Source organism: Taurulus bubalis, assembly GCF_910589615.1.
Source record: "Taurulus bubalis genome assembly, chromosome: 14".
Classification (NCBI taxonomy): Eukaryota; Metazoa; Chordata; class Actinopteri; order Perciformes; family Cottidae; genus Taurulus; species Taurulus bubalis.
In genome coordinates, this window is record NC_136602.1 from 12535742 (window position 1) to 12555811 (window position 20070).

Consider the following 20070-nt stretch of genomic DNA (forward strand, 5'->3'; position numbering starts at 1 on the left):
TGCAATCCATGGCATCTGCTTCATGGCCCCTCTGGCTTTTAATGGAGAAGGGATCCAAATTACACAGTAAAGGGCCAAATCAGCATTTTATGGGCTGGAGGCTTTGTAGCTGATATCTTCAGTTTATCGCATAATAGTCCTGCACTTCCTTGCAGAAACTGCATCTTACTTAATTTCATACGGGACAAAATCATTGACAAAGGAGCCGGTTTCCATGCAATAACCCAGAACAACTGTTACAGTATACCTTTGTGTGTTTGTGTCTCTTTCTCAACATCTCAGCCCTTTTCAACAGGGCAGGTCAAGTATGTGCTGCCAGCTGCAGTCACCCTCTCTCTAAGATGTGTTCTTATTACAGTGTCTTTTGTCTGAGGGTTTGATGTTACAGCCTTTCATCTCTGAGACACACACACACACACACTCCTATCTGTGTTATTAGAACAGATGTTCTAATAACACATGAGCCATTGACCCTCAAGACTGTGTAGTTTTTTTGTTCTAGCCAAGTTACTACAGTACCTATATTTGTATGGATAAACCAGGCACTGAACTGGTTATGAGAATGAACACCTGCATACTTTTGGGCCTTGGCTACTTGGAATGATATTCCCTTTAAAACGTAAGGCATAGTGGCTGTAGCCTATCTGCACGCTATTGCATTTAAGCTTACTATTGTAATACTGCGCCAGTAGTCTGTTGAAAGGCTATATTTTTATATAGCGGATTAACTTAATCCCAGCGATATAGCCCCAATGACCTCGCCTTATAGCTGCGCTGCTTTGAGAATATCTACAGTACAGGCTGCAGTGTTAACAGCCACATGTCTTTGCAATGGCCATAATTGTCAATTTGCAATTCTGAGCTGTCACACCAGTCCCAAACCCTGGGAGACAGATTGGACTAAACTGATGCTGTGATGGAATTAAAAATCTATCGTTATGATAGTGAACCGCAGCAGCAGAGGCAGCTCGTCCCCTTCTCCTTCCCTGGGGCGATCTCTTTGCCCTGTCTCAGGTAGGCAGGAAAGGCAATTCAGCAGTTGCCTCTGTCATTTGCTCTGGTAGACGGAAGGCAAGTGTAGCACACTTCTGTCAAATGTCATAGTACGTGTCATGTACAATCCAAATTGGTACCGCTCGGCTCCCTGGTTGTGGAAGGCAACCCGAAGACGATTCTTTCTGCTGAGCTGTTGTGCTACTTTGTCTATTTTTAAACAGGCTGTTGTTGTTATTGAGCTGTTTAATTTTACTCGCTGTTGTATCTATGAATATTTAATGACCTCAAGTTGTTTAGCTGAGTCAAAATGAGGGCCACTCTTTTCACCCGTCTGTGTAGGTAGACCACCTTAATCAAGGAGGCTCTGCAGTAGGGCTGGGCTTAATGGAGATTTTTTTTCTCTCATTCAAATTAGTTTTTGCATGAAAAATTACATTAGTTATGTTAGAAGTTATGTTGTTTACACACACAGGTCTGCTATTAATAGCAAGTCAAAGTGGACATTTTGCTGCATTAAATATGACAGTGTATGAACTATATATTTCAATATGAATACAGTTATAGGAGATGCAAATAAATGAATATTAATGTGTTACACAACCCTATGTTTTTTGCATAGTTTAATCTATCTAAAGCGATACGAATATGCAAATATGTATGACAATTAGCCTGATTAGTTTAAATCATTCTTTAAATGTTGCCCATGTGTGCGATATCTTAGTCTATAAACTGTGGCCGCGTGCATAAGGTGGATGAAGGTCAGCAGCAAATTGCTAACTCATCTGGATGGAGGCTAGATCTGGGTAGTGGTGGCCTTGGATCATTAACTTTAGAGTATTGGCTTTTAGTGTAGGAATTGCCACTCGCAGGACTCCATTCCCCTCCCATTACTGCGTCCTGTATCCTCACTTTCTCTCCCACCCTCCACCCCCCTTTGTTCCGTAGTCTCTCTTTCACTCTCCAAATATTAACAGGGTCATTTGAATGTCCTACATTGCTGGGAAGTTGTGATGATGTTAGCTGCTCTGTGCTGATCTCTCAATGGCTATTTCGCTAAAGGCAGGCTACATGAAAGTGTTGCCAGTTGAGGTTTTAGTTTAATTATAGCCCATGACATGGTCATTTATTATGTTAACTGATAACAGTTCATTTCTCATCTCCGTACTACAAACTGTAAAATTATTCTGATAAGCAGACAGCAAAGGAAAAGTCTTGGTTTTGGCATTGTTCTCCGGGGTGGTCTTTCACCACAGAGCTGTTAGGGCTTATATGGCCGGTGAGGAATACAGGGGCAACGTCTGTACTGTAGATTACTGACAAGGATGACTCGCTGCTGATTCGCTCTATTGATGAGGATCTTTCATTTGCATCTCTATGGAGCAAACCAGTTGACTCAGGTCCTCTGAGTCAGACCGCTGCCCCTTGTTTCCACCTTTACCGTGAAAAAAGCAAACCTTTTCTGGTTGTATATGTTGCTAAGGAGATCTTCAGAGGAAACATGTCACCACTCACTCAGTAAGCTTGAAGAAGAAAAGAGGAATAAAGCCACTTATCTTAAGGCTGTTGTGCTTTGACGCTGTGCACCCCACAGATCAAAAGCAACTGAAATACTTTTGTTTCTGCACCATGGCTGCAGCTGCTCTGCCCCCCAAGCCCTTTGTGCTCATGACCCTGCTGACCTGATGTTCCCACCATAGCCCCTATAGGCTCGGCTGTTCACGGCAGCGTGCTGAGAATAGAAAAACCTAGCAGTCCAACCTGGAAGTTTAGGACACAAACGATTCTATTCTAACAAGTATCCACTTTTCAGGTTACTCTAGCTTTTGGTCTGCTGATTTTGGGCTAATACATAAAGTTTCAAGCAGTTCAAGTGGTGCTATGCCCCAAGACATCTATGTTATTTCGTAATATTGGTTTTATTTACGGCCTTATCAAAGCTGTCGCTTTCCTTTTTGGATGATGACATTACAGATGGGATCATCATATTTCAGCACAGTCCGAACAGTGTCATAGGCCTACATGATAACACAGAGACACCGTTTTCCCTTTCATGTTTACCGTTAGTGTTTGTTCAGGTATCATATAAGCAGAACATTATGTTTCACTCGGATGTGTATTTCGAAATGGATTGTTGAGACTTTAGTTTGACTGAGGCGTCTTTTCTTTTATTCAATTATACACCCAATGCCTATTATAACTATAAAGATAAACACATGTATAAGTATTGATTTGAGAATTCTTTTTTAGCTTTTGAAAGCAATACAGATGCTGTTGACGCTTCAGTTTGGAATGTGACAAATTCCAGCTTTCGGGATGCTTGCTGTCAAAGGGCTCAATTTTCTGCTCAGTGTTGTTGTTTTTCTGCAGTAGCCAAAGGCTTTTACAGTCCACTTCTTCACCGAGTGACATCTTCATTGAGATACTTCTTTTCTTTTTTAGATGGTCCTAAACCGGTCTTTACCATCTGTCAGTCACACACTGACAACTCAAGAATCCTCAGTGGGCATACCCCTGCTTGGCAGGGGTGTGTGTGTGTGTGTGTGTGTGTGTGTGTGTGTGTGTGTGTGTGTGTGTGTGTGTGTGTGTGTGTGTGTGTGTGTGTGTGTGTGTGTGTGTGTGTGTGTGTGTGTGTGTGTGTGTGTGTGTGTGTGTGTGTGTGTGTGTTGGGGTAGATCTCTCACAGTGGTGACAGCACTACTTAGCAGTTAGATGCCATGGGGTAAAATGCCGTTCTGGGAGCTGGCCTTTGATGATTAGAGGAATGAAAGCTCGGAGTAGATATTGCTATCTGTTTTCCCTTTCAGACACGCCCCCTTTATGTTAAACTGACACTATTTAACTAACAGGTTGCTCATATATGAATAAGTATTTTGGTCACTTTATATGTAAAGCTCACGACAGCAATCTTTTTAGGTCGGACCTAGTAACATTTCCGTATCACTTTCAACACAATACAAATCTGAATTGAATGCTGTCAGATTAAGTTCAAGACTGTAGCAGTGGAAAGTGAAACACGCAGAGAAAGGGGGAGAAATGAAATCCATGTACCACTTGTACCGCCTCCTAAAATGACCGCAACAAATTAATTATATGAATCAATAACAATCTGGCAAACAGTCTCTATGCATTTCCAATGTTCATTAATGCATACTGTGTGGATGTATACATGAATATCCAGCAAAACCTTTTACATACACTAAGTGGGCTAAAAGGAATTAAATGATTGTGCACTTTTGGATATTATAAAACAGGCAGCCGTATCAGTAGTTCACTGTTAGGGTCATTAAGGCTTCAGTGACAAAATACGTTTTAATTGTAAATGTGCTGCCATGTTTGAATATGCTGTACAGAATATTAACGTAAAGTGACCTATATCTGAATGACAAAATGCTATCGCTTTAACAGATGAAGCCAGCAATGTATTACACACGCAGGCACACGCTCCTCTTTCTGCTGTTATTTAATTTCTCCATCTAATCGGCCTCTCTCTCTTTGCCGTTGTCCCCAGATGTTCCTGACAGTATACCTCAGTAACAATGACCAGCATTTTACTGAGGTTCCTGTTACCCCGGAGACGCTGTGCCGGGACGTGGTGGAGTTGTGCAAAGAGCCAGGGGAGGCCGACTGTCACCTCTCTGAGATGTGGCGTGGATCTGGTGAGTGACAGTGACAGTTCCCGCAGTGTTATCCTTATTCATCTGTCCACAATGAAGAACATGGGATGTTTAGTCACATGCTGTTTTGGTTGTGGGATATTATGGACGCATCCCAAGGGACTCAAGTCAGTCTGCAGACACTTGTTTGTCTTCTTCCTTTTAATTAGAGGGAAATTGCTTTTCTGAAGTAGACCATATATGGAGATTAGCTGTGTGGTCAACTGCTTAGTAATTTCTTTTTGAAGGGCTTATCTCTTTTGGGTCCACAATGCAAATGAAGCAGAGCCCATAATCCCTGTAACAAACACAAGCACCCAGACATCTCCCACATCTCTCAGGTGGAAAGGGGTTGAGATTTCATGCTTTCCCTCTTTCCTCCATCTCTGAGAGTCGGGGGGTATTCAGCATCAAAACTCAAGGAGCCAGGCTTCGTAGCTGTTTCCATGGCGATGCTGCCGTAAGAGTGAAGAAAGTGGCAATTATTGTATACAAGTCCTTCCACAAGTAGTCTGAAAAGATTGTCTCATTTTGCTGCCATTTCTCTAAAGACCACTGCTGACGCTCCTTGAAACCACAGCAGTGGCATTTTGCATCAAATTGAGATGTAAAGCTATTAATAATCTGAATATTACATAATTATTCTGACTTGTTTCGCAGTCATGCCATTATAATACATCCGTTTCATTGACCTCTACTTGACTGTAATGTGTCTGTCCATTTGTGTAATGAAACGGTCTTAAGCAGGTTGAAGAAAATGTCTGAGGAATGGACGATGAGCCTTTTGGCTCAGTACCAGCCAGAATAATTGACAACACATCACAGTTGTTTACACTCAAGGTCATTACTCAGAAAGATCAACTAGATGCAGATGACGATGGTGAAATTAATCTCCTTTCAGTGTCTGCCAGCAGTGTCGGGCTAGTGCTTGAACAGGATTTTACAAAGCAAACAACACATGCACACTTAGACCTAAATGGTATTGTCACAGGTTTTTAACCGTGCCAAATTTTATATAAGTAAACATTTTCAATGTTGAGTTTATGGGTGTGTTGTTATCTCACACTTGAGCGCTGACGTATTTATGTATTCTGTCTGCAGAGCGAGCTGTAGGTGACGGGGAGAGGATGCTGGATGTGCTCCAACGATGGGGACAACACAGGGCAGAGGTGCGCTTCTTTCTGCGTCACAATCGTGTCCCTGGCAGGGAATCGGGTAAGTGTCCCATCTCCAACACACAGCCCAACCGCACATACAGGTAGAAGCAAAGCCAAAGGTTTCTATGGTCTCAATGGACGAGGGCATTCCCCAGAGAAAAGACATTTTACACCAACGTAGTAAACTCCAGAGATGCCTGCAGCCTCTAAACCAGGGGTGTCAAACATACGGCCCGCGAGCTGGATCCGGCCCGCCAGGGGGTCCAGCTCGGCCCGCCGGATAACTGTTAAATAATTTTTTTTTCAAAGTGACAGGCTTTTGCCAACATTAGCCTAACGAAGAATACTGTGACTGATAGGATTTCCGATCTTTCAGCAGATTTGGATAGCCAAAAGAAGCATAAAGTAAAGTAATTTGTAGCATTTTCAGTTGCAATCAAAGAGAGCTCTGTCATTACTAAAGATGTTGCTCAACTGGCCGTATTCATTCGTGGTGTTGATGAGATTTTGGCGGTCACCGAGGAGTTCCTTGAGTTGATAACAATGACAGACACCACGACAGCGAATTATGTTTTTAGCGCTCTCTTGAAGCGCTGGACCGGGTAGAGTGGACTGGACCCGTGCTGTCAGTGGGGCTATAGACGGCGCACCAAATGGAGGATAACGTTTTTGGACATTTCACAGTATTTTTCACCGCGAGGCATTGTGTTGCAAGTCGTTAAAAATGGATCACGTCATGAAAGTGGCGTCACAAACGCGTCACAAACGCTGGTCTGGCCCACTTGAGATCAAATTGGGCAGTATGTGGCGTTGAAAGCCTTAACATCCTGTTCGAGGTTGAAAATGATGGTGGTACACTGTAGACTGCTTTATTCAGGAGAGGGTTTTATATTAGCAGGCCTCAAATCTTGATTCAGCCTTATTTAGCCGTACTGTTGGGTGCCAGGGAGTCCCAGGCACATCGTCATAAACCTGTTACTTTTCAGTTTTCTTAGGAACACAGAAAACTTGGTCTTGCGCTATCCTCTCAGCTCCCAGTTGCGTAACTAAGCCCTTTTACCCCTCACAGCTTGAGTCTGGCCCAGGGATTAGAAGGCTGTTTTCCCTTCCTGTTATCTTAACTTGCTCTTGTTTTCCCACACTGTTAGCTTAGCTCTGCTCAGTGTTTGTAACACAGAGGATGTGTTAATGTGGTCTCCTGTTTCTGTGCTGTTAATATTATCTATGAAAAAAGGATCGTCTTGTACTCAGCCCTACCGGTAGTACAGAGTCAGTTAAATGTTCACACTTCCTGTTGTTATGCAGGTGTGTTTTTTTTTTTTTTGTCAGGACAAATGAATTCTTTGCTGAAGTGAACAGTTCATGTATTTAACAGGCATTCTGCATGTCAAGGGTCATCTAAAACCATTATGCAAGCTAAAGGGCTTTGGTCATGGGCCAAGGCTTTAAGGATGGGATCTGGATTGCCAGACCCCTCCTCTCAGCTGTCAAATGCCAGTCGCATTGTTGGATATAAGTGCATTCATGTACACAGACGAGCGCACACACACACACACACACACACACACACACACACACACACACACACACACACACACACACACACACACACACACACACACACACACACACACACACACACACGTGTGGGACCCACTGCCAGACGATTATGTATTAGGTTAAATCCTGAGATTACTGCAAGTCACAAAGAACACTTATCCCAGTTGTTTCCCAGAGAAGCTAAGATCATTCAGCACTAGCCAGTCTGTTTTGCCTAGTCGTCTACTGATCTACAATCTCCTCTGCAGCAAGTCCAGAGAAAGCCGTACAGTGTCTAGCCATGGTATTTAGAGACCGTGACAGGCAGAAATGCGAAGGGAAGTTGTCTGCAAAAGCCAATAGTTTGCTCGATTTGCTGTTTCTTGGTTTGGACTGAACTGAAGCCGTCAATTTGGATGAAGACCGACAGTAGATTGTGATGTCTGATTGAGTCTTGTTTCGTGTTGGTTACTCAGGTGGGTCAAGAGGCTCAGAGCAGAAGAGGAATGGAGTGAAGGGTCCCCCAGACAGAAGAATGGAGAATGGGGTGAGTTTGTGTCTTATTCTTTAGACAATTCCAAATACTTTCAACAGGATGTTTCCATTGTTATAAGAAGAACTTTGATTCATTCTCACAAAATATTGTCGTCTTATCCACTGACAACACCTTATCCATACTTTAGCACACTTAGTCATTTTATTTTATTCTTAAGTTTAAGAAGAACAAAAGAGTTCATTTACAAAGACTTTTGTATTGTAATAACATTAGATTTACAGTCATAGTTTCCTTCCTTCCTAATCATTGCAGGTCGAAGATGTTTTAATGCATCTCCATTAAGATGTTTTAATTTTTATTTGTATTCTTGTCATGTGGGTCACAGATTTTATTACTAACATAAATTCTGTGACCTGTTTTGTTTCTTTATACTTAACAAGGAGCCAACTTGATGATTTCTGAAAGGGTACTAATTCATTCAATTAAAAAACACCCTGCAGTGTATAAATGCAAATGAAAAATTAATCAGTGCATCATAACATCGACATGACTGTTTATGTAATTATCAAGTTGAGAATGTCACTTGAAAAAAACATGTTTTACAGATCCTGAAATCCCAAAATGGTCTACATCGGTCCTCTTTAGTGGAAATATGAAGGGATTGCTCCACTTATTAACCCACATGTGTTTGTCTGTTGCTACATTTGCTTTTCTGACTTCAGTGCTTCACTTGCTGTCTCGTATTAGACCTTGAATGAACTCAATAGAGTGTGTATTACAACATCTCTCCATTAACCTCTGCCCAGGTGGCAACACCCCGGATGGACATGACGCTGGCCGAACTACAAGAGATGGCTGCCAGACAGCAACAACAAATAGAAACTCAACAACAGCTCCTTGCCTCTAAGGTGAGTTAAGACAGAGTGCACGATGAAAGGGGCGATGGGGACTGGTATAGCTGGGTGGATTCAGGGGATGGAGAGGTTTAAATGGTGGAGATGAAAGTAAAAGCCAGAGGAGGAGAGACAAAATAATGGAGATAGATTAAAGACGGGGTAATTGGGAGAAAGTGGGGAGATGGTACACAAAACAAAGGTACTAAAACAAGTCTAGTGCACTCATGATAACAAAAATGCGAAGACAGAGTGCATGTGATGGTTGCGATAGACAGGTTAGATGAGTTGTGGATGGCTGCAGGTGCAGTGGTTATAATTTGAGACTCCTGAGACAGCTTCCTGCCTTTTGATTCTCACTGCAGGAGTCCTCTCGTATTTGAAGATCTATTTTTTTTCTTGTTTAGGACTTGCGTCTCATTTTGCTCAGTATTATTGGTGACTGTGCGAAAGACATTTGACAGAAAACAGGCGTGATATAATGAAATACTTGGCTTTTTCCCTACGCATGTTTTGGTTCTTGCTAAGGTACCTACATTTCTTTTTTGTTCTGCCGACCCAGACATATGCACTGTATTAAGATAACTAAAACAACTGGTCTTTCTCTTTTGTTTCAATACACATGCTTAAATATGTTCTGCCCATGGCAACCTGTGTCAATAACCCACTCAAGCATTCTGATCCAATCAACTTATGCCTGAGAATGATTTAGCAACCCAAGGAATGTAGCCTCAAGCAGTCAAGTACACTTACAAGTCACTCTTATAAGTCAAGTAAACAAGCAGGCATTTCCATCGGCACACATCACCTGGTACAGTTCCCGGTAGAAACAGTGTGCTGTCTTAGAACCTGTTTGGGAGAGCTAGATCAGGTGTATAGCACAGTGTGTCAGAGGTCAAGTCTGACTATTGGTTTGGAATGTTTAACGATGTTTCGCTCCACCGAATGTTTTTTTATTCATGTTTCACCAAGTATGTTATAAAATGCATTCATGACAGCCTTCAGGAATTTGAATCGTGTTCTTACAACAGCCCTTTTACTGCTAGCCCCTAACATCTCATTACAGATGTAGTTCAGTGCTTTGCCGTATGACACTTGTACAGCAGCTGTTGAGGAATATTTGGCCATGGATTTCTCATAAATTAAAGTGTCTGATTTACTATGTTTGTGACCTTTGCTCCTTTTTCCGCTCTTTTATCTTTCCAGGAGCAGCGGCTACGCTACTTAAAGCAGCAGGAGCAGCGCCAGCAGCAGCAAGCCTCTGAGCAGGAAAAGCTACAGCGCCTTCGAGAGAACATCGAGAACCAGGAAACTCGGCTCAAGAAGGTCCGGGCCCTCAAGGGCCAAGTGGAGCAGAAACGCCTCAGCAACGGCAAACTGGGTAAGCTAAAGGATTTACTGAATGTTATGAGTTTATGCCTGCTCGGGATTTTGTATGAGTAGAAGATTTTATTTTAATAAATTAAGACACAATGTCTTCCTTTTTACTTTGTCATGATGTTGTTTCTCACACCTCCATGCCTCCCATAATCTTCACACACTGTCTCTCCACCTTCTTCTCGTCTTCATGCCTCTCCTTCTCCAGTGGAAGAGATAGAGCAGATGAACAACCTGTTCCAGCAGAAGCAGAGAGAACTAGTGACGGCTGCTTCCAAGGTGGAGGAGCTTAGCCGTCAGCTGGAGTTGCTCAAAACTGGCAAAATGGACAACATCCATGACAACCAGAGCTCTGTGGCTGAACTAGACCGTCTGTACAAGGAACTACAGGTGTGCAGAAATAATCTAGACAAAATTAATTTCAACACCAAAACAGAAATGAGCTCCAAAGATGATGGTATTTGTTTTAAATGAACACAAACATTGAACGATTTGTCCTCGTGCCTTGTCCTTCTTGGCGGCCAGCTGAGGAATAAGCTCAACCAGGATCAAAACTCCAAGTTGGTGCAGCAGAGAGAGGGTCTGAACAAACGCAACCTGGAGGTGGCTGCGATGGACAAACGGATCAGTGAGCTCCGAGACCGGCTGTGGAAGAAGAAGGTCGCGCTGCAGCAGAAAGAGAACTTGCCTGTAAGTATTATAATGTCACGACATCATAAAAAGATTCACATAACCTAATATAGAACCCCCTCACATGTCACCTCAATGTTTTGTGAACGTTATTCAGTTAACTTTGATTGTTATTGTGTCTTTCTCACAATTTGTCATGCCACTATTGTTTAAAAATACCAAATGAGTGATGGAAATGTTTTTTATCAGAGCTCCCCCTAGTGGCCAGATAATAAAGGATGTTTGTATCTCTCTTTACATCCTGAAGCCTCAGATGCCCTGGCATTCAGAGCTCACCAATGCCAACGTAAGCTATCTTCTCTATGGGAAAACCAAGTGGCCCCCTCTCTGTCAAAGGAGTCCATTCCTATCTGTCGTTTTCCATTCTTTGATCTCTATCTGAGATGGCTGGTGGGGATTGATGATAGTTTTGATCATGTCACAGAGTTGCATCTGAGTTTACTCTCTCACTTCTTCACTCAGCTGTGTTTCAGTCGCATTTGGCAGAAACAACTCCTGAAGATGAGAGAGGAGTAATGAGTGCAGGCTGGCATCTCATACGGGCAGGAATGTCAGGGGAGATGCTATCTTATTTAGCTCCACGGACACAGGAAAAGGCAAATAATCAGTTTACTAATGGCAAGAATCATCCTACTAAAAAGCATTGGCTTTTCAAAACACATTAGATATGAAATACATTGCAGGATTTAACACGTACTAGAAATAAGCAGGCTGAATAATCCAGTCTTTGCACTAGCTGTAATTGGTTTCAAAGTTTTGGCTCCGAGTTCACTGCCTGGTGTCTCCTCTGCTCCCCTCTCCCCTTTCCAGGAGTTGTTTTGCACACAGGTTGCCATGGGACTATAAATAAGAGTCAACAGACTTGTGTGGAAGAAAAAATAACATATTTACTGCTTGAGGATGCTTGTGTTGGGATAGCAAAGATGTAAGGATGGCCAAAAAGAAAATATAATCATTCTGATTGGATGATGGATGATTTTTATGTTTTTACCCTCTTATCAACACAAATCACTTTACTTTGTCCTCTATGCAGTAATTTATTTAATTGTGTACTCTTATTGTGTACTTCTGACGGGGTCGATTTCCTCAGACATAATTACGGGGTTTCATTGGCCTTCACCATTAACTTTCTGTCTTTCATCCAAATTAACATTCAACCAATTAACCTCAAATATTGTTTTTCATTACATAATGCTGATTCATAACTTTGTAGTGCAAATCACAAAGCTGTTTGTATTCAATGCCATCAGATTCTTTTCTCTGTGTTGTAGATACAAAAATTGCCTCCTTATTTTGCTGTTTTCCGAGCAAATACAGTGTACAAGATCCTAAGTGATCTATAAGTTAGAAGATAAATAATAAATGTTCTAATGTATATTCAACAAATCCTTCTGAAGCTCAAATAAAGTAGGAACTAGCACCCGTAATCCAACTTTAAAGAAGGCCAACTTCTCTTTTGATGTGCCTTCGACATGCATAATAAAGTAGGAACAGAACAGAGAAAGGTGTGTGTGTGTGGTTTAGAGATGAAGGCCTGAATAGGCCCCAGTAAGGAGGTGATTTACCCACACCATGCCCGGAATTATAATGAGTGGCCCTTTTTCACTCTAGCACAAAGACACACTCCATCCAAGCTGCTCTCTCCTCCACCCAAACAACAAGCGTCTGGCTGACATCACACAACAAGCATGTATGACCACACTGACTGAAGAGAGGCAGTCTGAGCGCTGCCGGCCTAGAAGCGATCGTGCACCGCCTTAGAGTCACATAGCTCAGGAGACACTTGGAAAATGCTTACATTAGATTGGAAAAAGGGTATTATTTGAACTGCCGTTTCATCTTTGTGTTTTTTTTTCTTCTTCTTTCAAGAATGGCTATCCTGGTAAAGAGAGGGCTTCAAAAGACACTCATCTTCAGGTAACTAAACTAGAATTGGAGCTGAACATATGCGTCTCTTTTCTTTCTGACCTGATCTCTTCAATATGACTTGGCACATTAGATTAGTTAAGTTTTTTTTTCTTCAGACCCTTGATGGGCATCCTGAGCCATCTTCATCGTGTTTAAAAGAAACGGCTTGTTATAATGACGTCAGCTGAGTTGAGCTGTTTTAGAAAGATGGTTTCTTCTGTGACATGTTCTATCCATGACAAAATGACTTTCCCCTAACTTCAATAACTCTAATTATGCCTCAAAGTAAGATGCAGGATCTAAGAGGTTGTACGGTCAGTGAGGATTTTATATCACCTGTCGACTAAGAAGAGCCCACTCCTATCTTAGCTGCTTTAAAATCACTGCAGGATTCTTAATTGCAACAAGTTTTATAAAAAGCAACATGCTAATAAAATGAAATGCATGAATAATTAAGAAAATCTGGGTAAATTAACTATTTCTGCATGAGCAACAGTAATCCATGCATTTTCTTGAAGCAATATGTTTATTCAGCAACAATTAAACCGAGCGCCGGCTTAGAAACCTAAATACCAGTGTGAGGGGTTCGAGGCATATGATGGGGATGTTGGTCTGTCATTCCAACATTTTAGTCTCCAGTGAAACATCCAGATTATTGTTTGGTGGGTTATATTGTTGCATTTATAAACATTCATGGTCCTCAGACCCATCATCAAGCTCGACCAGCAGGTCTAAATCTCCACCTGTGCCAGACTTCATGACAGTGCGCCCCACAAAAACATTCAAAGCTGTCTCACTTTGCGACCACCACCCACAGGTTAGAAAAATGAAGACTGCCTTACAGACCTTCGATAAACAGAATACATCCTTTTGATTTAAGTGAACATAGTGCGCTCTGGCGCTACCCTCAGGCCAACGCTTATATTTTTGTCTTGCGTGGCAAGAAGACTAAGTTGTCTCACCGTTTTTCAACTTTCATACCTTTTTTTTTTTTTCTTCGTCATGTAATGAACATCACAGTCTCAGAGTGCTGCTATATATGTATTGTGTTGTTGTATAGTGCGTCAACATTAATAGGGATTTCAGCATGCTTTCTGTGATACTCATCTCAATCTCTACTTTTTTAAATCATTCATAAAAAAACATCAGATACAGTTTTGGTCACCGTGTCTAAATAGTGTGCTCTCTTTCTGCTGTCTCCCGTAGTACGGGGTTTTAAAATGACTCTCACCGACCTTTGCCGCTCTAACAAGCTCCTCTTATCTATTCTCTCATATCCTTTCACTGTGCAGGTTCCCTCTGATGGTCAAGCAGCACAGCAGTTGGGTCCGTCTCGTGTGGCGGCGGTCGGCCCGTACATCCAGTCGTCCACCATGCCCAGGGGCCCAGTAAGGCACGACCTACTCGTAAAACCGGCCTACCCAGACGGCACTGCCACCCTTCCAGCCCAAGAGCCACAGGGCAAGGCCGGCACAGGTGAGCCGCCAGAGACAACACATTATCTGCAGCCTTTCACCTCTTTTCCTTGAGTCATGACTCGGATCTCTGACTTGGCGATCCTTCACTTTGTCCCGTCTGTCCTTTTACAAATAGTTTCTTCAACTAAATTTAGTGATTGCTAAGTGAGCCACGGCTCTCAGCAGCAGCAAAGTTAAAAAATAATCACAAACTCGTAAGGAGAGAGTCTTTAACTACTGTTCCATGTGGTGTCTTTGTGAATATCATCATGGGATTTGGTATGTTATTTTTTTTATTGAAATGCGACTAATTTAATTGAGACTGTCCTGCCTCCAGCAGGAGCAGAGGAGTCTGGGACACCAGCTGGCTGTGATGTCAGTCTGAGCTCAGAAGGTATCTAGTTACCTCCTGGATGGTGTGTTGTGACCGAGTATTGCAGAGCCTGAACTTTGAACCCTGTCTTCCAGTCTCCTTATATTTTCTAAATAACTCTTGATGTGTTTTACAGTGAGTGAACCAATTTTTTAACCATTGTGGTGTGTATCTCTTTATGCCACTTTTCTTTTTAAAATCAAGTTTGAGAGATGGTACAAAGTTAGCTGTTGTTACACCAGTACCGTTTTCCCACTGACTGAAGTAGCATATGTGCTGTGTAATGTAGGGGAAGAAGTCTGTCTAAACCAATGACGGACCAGAGCAACATATCCCACTTATAGATGTTCTTTGTGCCATCCTCTTTCTCAGTAATTCTTTCTCACGCTCTCTAGTCTCTCTCTCTCTTAGACCTAAATCAGTCCCCCAGTGGATAGTGGGCCATCAGCATGCTTTATATTATTAAAAATGAATGATCCGATACAAAAAGTAGTTATTACACAACAACAACAACAGAAGCCCCCCCTCCTTATTCCCTCTCTCACTTTTTCAGTCCACATTTTCCTATTTAAAGCATTCCACATTCAGGAAGTAAAAGAAACAGGTTTTACCCAGTCTGTCATGATGTTGCACGCAATTATTTCTGCATGCTGAGTTGATTTGCAGTATGGGAAGAAGAGAGATAGCGATGGGGATGCAGAGGAATCTGCTCTTCATATACACCCGTCCCCGGTTCTTCTCTAGCAGGGACGTTGTGCATAGCATCAGGCAGGCTCCTGGGGTTTGTGCTGGTCTCTGTGTGACTCCTCAGGGGGCCCCCTGCCTGGGCCCAGCCAACAGCTGTCTAGAGAAAAGGAAGATTTGGAGCTCTAAGGCTATTTGTTTTTGTTTTGTCTTTTGAATGCATCTTCCTCAGAAGCCATGTTCTTGCTTAAGCCTCTGAAAGAGCTGCGGGCTAAAAGAAAAGGTACACACTTGTGTTAGTGTTTGTGGCTGTCTGCATCTCAAAGGCTTTGTGTTTATTTTTCATGCGTGATTCTCACTGAAAAAGATGATATATTCTCATAATTTCCTGACTGGATCTTTGGTCCTGTTTCCTTGTTTCGCTGCTGTTTGTTGTTCAGCTTTTTTCTCAGTTCTTTTTCTGCCCCTCTAAATGGGTCAGTTGGAACAAATTCATAACCTTCAGTTGAACTGACATGCTGTGCAGATTCTGAACAACCCAATCAGGTCTTGTTTGCAAAATGTGTGTGAGTTTGTTGGCGTATTTGTACAGCACCTCTTGAGAGGGAGCATTTAACTACAGTCTGCAGGCACTGTGATGAAAATCATCATGTTTTACCAGCTTTGATGTGATGCTAATCTTGCTAGTTGTAAGAGCCCCATGCTTTTGTGGCTCATCTGACTGGATGTCTGCGGACAAGCATGGCCACTGGCTGGGTCTTAGTCAGTCAACCAAAATAACAAATGATGAGTAGCGAGAAAGGCAAAATGCTTCAAAATTCACTGTTTTTTTCTTATTTTGAAAAAAACAAACATGATTGTTTGTTCCGTGTGACCCTGTATATCACACAGCTCTTTGAAGCCTCTGTTTATCTGGATAAATAATGGCTAAAGCTAGTTTCCAATCTGTGTACAGCTACTTTGTTTTGTCTTATTCTTATGTAAAAGATAAATGATCTGTCTCTCATTTTTGCTTTCTTCTCTCTCGCCTCTCTTGCCATCCCACAGGCCTTCAACCATCCAAGCTGGCAGACTGGAGCTCTTCAGGTCCAGAACCCAACACCAACGGTCATGGTCCAGCTTCAACACTGCCACGAATGACCTCTCACTCCAACGCTAACACAGAACAAGGTAAGACACATGCACACATACTGCACAATAGTCATTACGGAAACTACAATAATGTGACAGAACAACAGCTTCCAAAGGGGCTTCTGTTCTACTGTAAAGTCACACTGTGTCTGAACATGAGATGAAACTGATTACTGTCTCTCATTGTGGTTTTTGCATAGATGAGACAGAACTGAAGAGGGACAGGAAGGTGCGTCCATTTTCCATGTTTGAGCCAACGGAGGTTCCCACCACCTCCCTACGCAAAAACCAGAGCAGTGATGACCTGGTCAGGGACGCTCAGGTGAGCGTGAATAGAAACATTGTCTTTACATCCTCACAGTAAAAAAAATAGTATTTAGTAATTACCAACATTAACACACCCTGGCATCTAATTATCTTTCTCTCTCTTTCTCTAGTCGGCTCCCAAAGCGCCAGTCAAGGTGCCCCCTCCTGTACCCACCAAACCAAAAGGCCCTGTTGTCGTGCCCTATGTCAAACCAGGTCTCAACACGGGCACCTTCCCCAAAACCAAGACCCACAGCCAGCAGCCCCCGGCTGCACAGGGCCGCAACCCTCTCCCACCCTCACAGAGCCAGACACTCCCCTTACCCTCCAAGCAGGAGACTCCACCTGCAGCCACCGTACGGCCCTTCACCCCAGAGCTGCCCTCCTCCAAAGACGCCAGCATGAGTAAACCCCAGACCTTAACGGCCAGCTCCATTTACTCCATGTACACCCAGCAGCCTGGCTCAGGGAAGCCCTTCAACTTGCCTGGTGTGCTGGGCGCGCTCAACAGGTCTCAGAGCCGCACCAATGGATTTGCCAGTGGTAAGAATATCCATATCCGTAGTGTTGTTGACGGCACACAGATGATGGGGTTCTTTTTCTTTACAAAGTGTTATTGGATAGATTATATGATGAAATGGAGGGTCACACTTTGAATGAGACATAACTCCACTGTAACACACAAAATCAAAGAGTCATATCTAGTGAGAGTATAGATAATGTACACATTATCCCTCTGAGTGGAATACAAATACAATCTGAAGACTCGGTATGATGTAAACAAGGGTTAAGACAAGTTCGAGATGTATTCACCTGAAGGTAAATCTACCCTGCTGCCTGGAAGAAAATATTTACACGCCACTGACCAGAGGGGCAGCTAGAGAGGCGAAGCCATCTGTTAGATCTTCATTCTACAAACGCAATCACAGGCAACTGTATCTGCTGCTTCTGACTGGAATTGTGTAAATTCTGTGCTGAGGATTTTCATATCCTCGCTAGCTCTGTAAAATTAATACAATGTTAATTTGCAAAGTCAAATAAGGCACCCGCTTGACAAAGATGCAATGGAAGCCTTGGATGGAAAAGACAAAGTAAAAGTACAGAGACAAAAGTTGAAATGGATAGCATAGAATAAGTCCGATATGAGTACATAGGCCCAGTATAATTAAGTAAGCCTCTATACAGTAATTTAGACTGAGATGGTATTTCATTTATGAAAACTAATTATGTAGGTGTCTGGTGCAAGTCAAAGCACAAGTAAAACAAAAAAATATGATCAGAACAATATTTCAAGTGCAATGATTTATATTTATTAAAAAAATATCATCAAGCAACAGGTTTAGAAACTGAAACAAAAGACAAGTTGTGTATTGGTGGAAAAAGATATCTTCTTTTTAATCGGATCTGTATTAACGGAGTTTTATCACAGCATCTCTTGCGTAGCACTTTGTTGACCTGACACACGTCTTACAGGCTTGGTAAGTCAGGTGCCATACGACACGTCCATGTTTAGATGCTCAGATGCGGAAGTGGAAACCATATCCGACAGATTTGAAACCATATCTCTGTGATGTATTATTGCGAAGATATGATTTTATTAAAAACTTAAATATCTGCCCCCGCTTCCAAAGGGTTAAAGTACGATATCTAACGATTAATTAGCAGGATAACTTTTTAGAATGTTGTCATGATTTTAAGGCCGTAGTAATGAGGTTCTGTATTATAATGATCAATTTATAATACTCACCTTTGGGTCAATAAAGCAGTTTATACTATAATTGGTAGAGAGCAAAGGGTCAGTCCTGAGGGTATCAGTGTGATATTGGTGGTGTCTCTGTAGACATGGCAGTCATGACACTTGTTTCCTCTATTTGTTTGTAGTGTATGGTAAACCAGTGATCCCTGGAGGAGGCTCCCTACATCCAGAGAACCCTTACATTGACCGGCGGTCCCCCGGTCCAGAAGCGGAAGTTGACCACAATGGACCCAACAACGTGGGTCCCAGCCCGTCTGAGGGTCCCCAAACAGAAACAGAACGCACCCCCCGGCCCCTCAGCCCCACCAAGCTGCTTCCCTTCATTTCCAACCCTTACAGGCATCAGAGTGATGGTGACCTGGAAGCCCTGAGGAAGAAGCTCTACAATGCACCAAGGCCCTTGAAGAAGCGCAGCTCCATCACTGAACCAGAGGGTCCTGCAGGGCCCAACATTCAGAAACTCCTCTACCAGAAGACCACACTGGCAGCCATGGAGACTGTGACTACACCAACTACTCCAACCTATGCTGGTGAAGCAGAGAAAGCGGCGGAAGGATCATCGGGGCCACATGTTCCAAGCCATCTGAGTGGTGCAGAGAACCACCCATCAGAGACGGGACAGACTCTGGAGGGAGGACAGCTCCCATCTCACATCCCAGATGCTAAAGTCCCCATCCCAGGCCCCGCTGAACAGACCAAACCATATTCAGCCATCCGCCAGCGCGAGGACATTATCCCCCCACCTCCCCCGTCCCACCCAGCCCCCAGGCCAGATGATGCTCTTTTCCCACCACCACCCCTAGCTGGCCTGGAGGATGCGATGGCCAACCTTCCTCCTCCACCTCCAGAAGGCTTCCTGGAAGAGTTCCCCCCATACCCTCCACCCCCATACCCCAGTGGAGCAGAGCAGGACAGCTTGGGAGAGGACACCTTTAACATGAAGGCCCCTGAGGTCACTGGCCAGGTCACGCTGCCACCGGTATGAATCACCACCTTAAACTGTTGATTCACAATTATGATGTGGCTCTCCGGGGTCTTTTTTGTTGTCAATTCAGCCCGGCGTCACCAGTATAGATTATCCTTGTGTGCGTTTGTGCTACGTCTGTTTTTAAATCCCCTACTCACATGTTTGTTTGTTTGTTTGTACCACAGTGACAGGTCATGAGTTACAGTTAGTACACGTTCTACTTTTTAATGACCTGCCAATTAACAGCAGTGACCTGGTCTGATGTTATATAGTTTGATAATCCTTATGAAGTACTGCTATTGTTTCTGGAGAAAATTAGCCTTCTGCTTACAGTAAGCGGATACACACTTTTCCCCATTCAGTGTTGTAAATAAACACAAGTTTACGTGTTCTTGTTGTTGAGCTCCTAGTGAACTTCATTAAGTGGGTTTATGGTGAGGTGGCAGGTTTTACCCCGAAAAGAAAAACCAATGAGAAATGAACATTGTGACCCATTTTTCCCCCCTTGTTCCCTCCTTTTGTCACCTCCGTTTAACACCCATTTGGTTGCACATTCATGGTTTTAGAGGAATGAATTAGTTTCTGGATAAACTGGATTAGCAATGCACATAGAGCCAGAAAACAAGTCCCTCCTCGGCTCTCAGTCCAGATTGAACCCCACAGAGAGTGGACGCTTGCACTTCGGCA

General features: G+C 43.0%; 1 protein-coding gene across 1 annotated transcript in view; it reads left to right on the forward strand.

The window, feature by feature from the left end:
* tp53bp2a (tumor protein p53 binding protein, 2a) overlaps positions 1-20070 on the forward strand; it is a 28659-nt gene that overhangs the window by 5774 nt on the left and 2815 nt on the right. The window contains exons 2-15 of the mRNA XM_079229590.1: positions 4505-4652; positions 5751-5864; positions 7822-7892; positions 8648-8749; positions 9941-10115; positions 10320-10501; positions 10637-10801; positions 11049-11087; positions 12671-12718; positions 14002-14185; positions 16271-16393; positions 16555-16676; positions 16792-17203; positions 18542-19395. Coding sequence (XP_079085716.1) covers positions 4505-4652; positions 5751-5864; positions 7822-7892; positions 8648-8749; positions 9941-10115; positions 10320-10501; positions 10637-10801; positions 11049-11087; positions 12671-12718; positions 14002-14185; positions 16271-16393; positions 16555-16676; positions 16792-17203; positions 18542-19395 — 2739 coding nt within the window. The remainder of the gene's footprint in view (positions 1-4504; positions 4653-5750; positions 5865-7821; positions 7893-8647; positions 8750-9940; positions 10116-10319; positions 10502-10636; positions 10802-11048; positions 11088-12670; positions 12719-14001; positions 14186-16270; positions 16394-16554; positions 16677-16791; positions 17204-18541; positions 19396-20070) is intronic.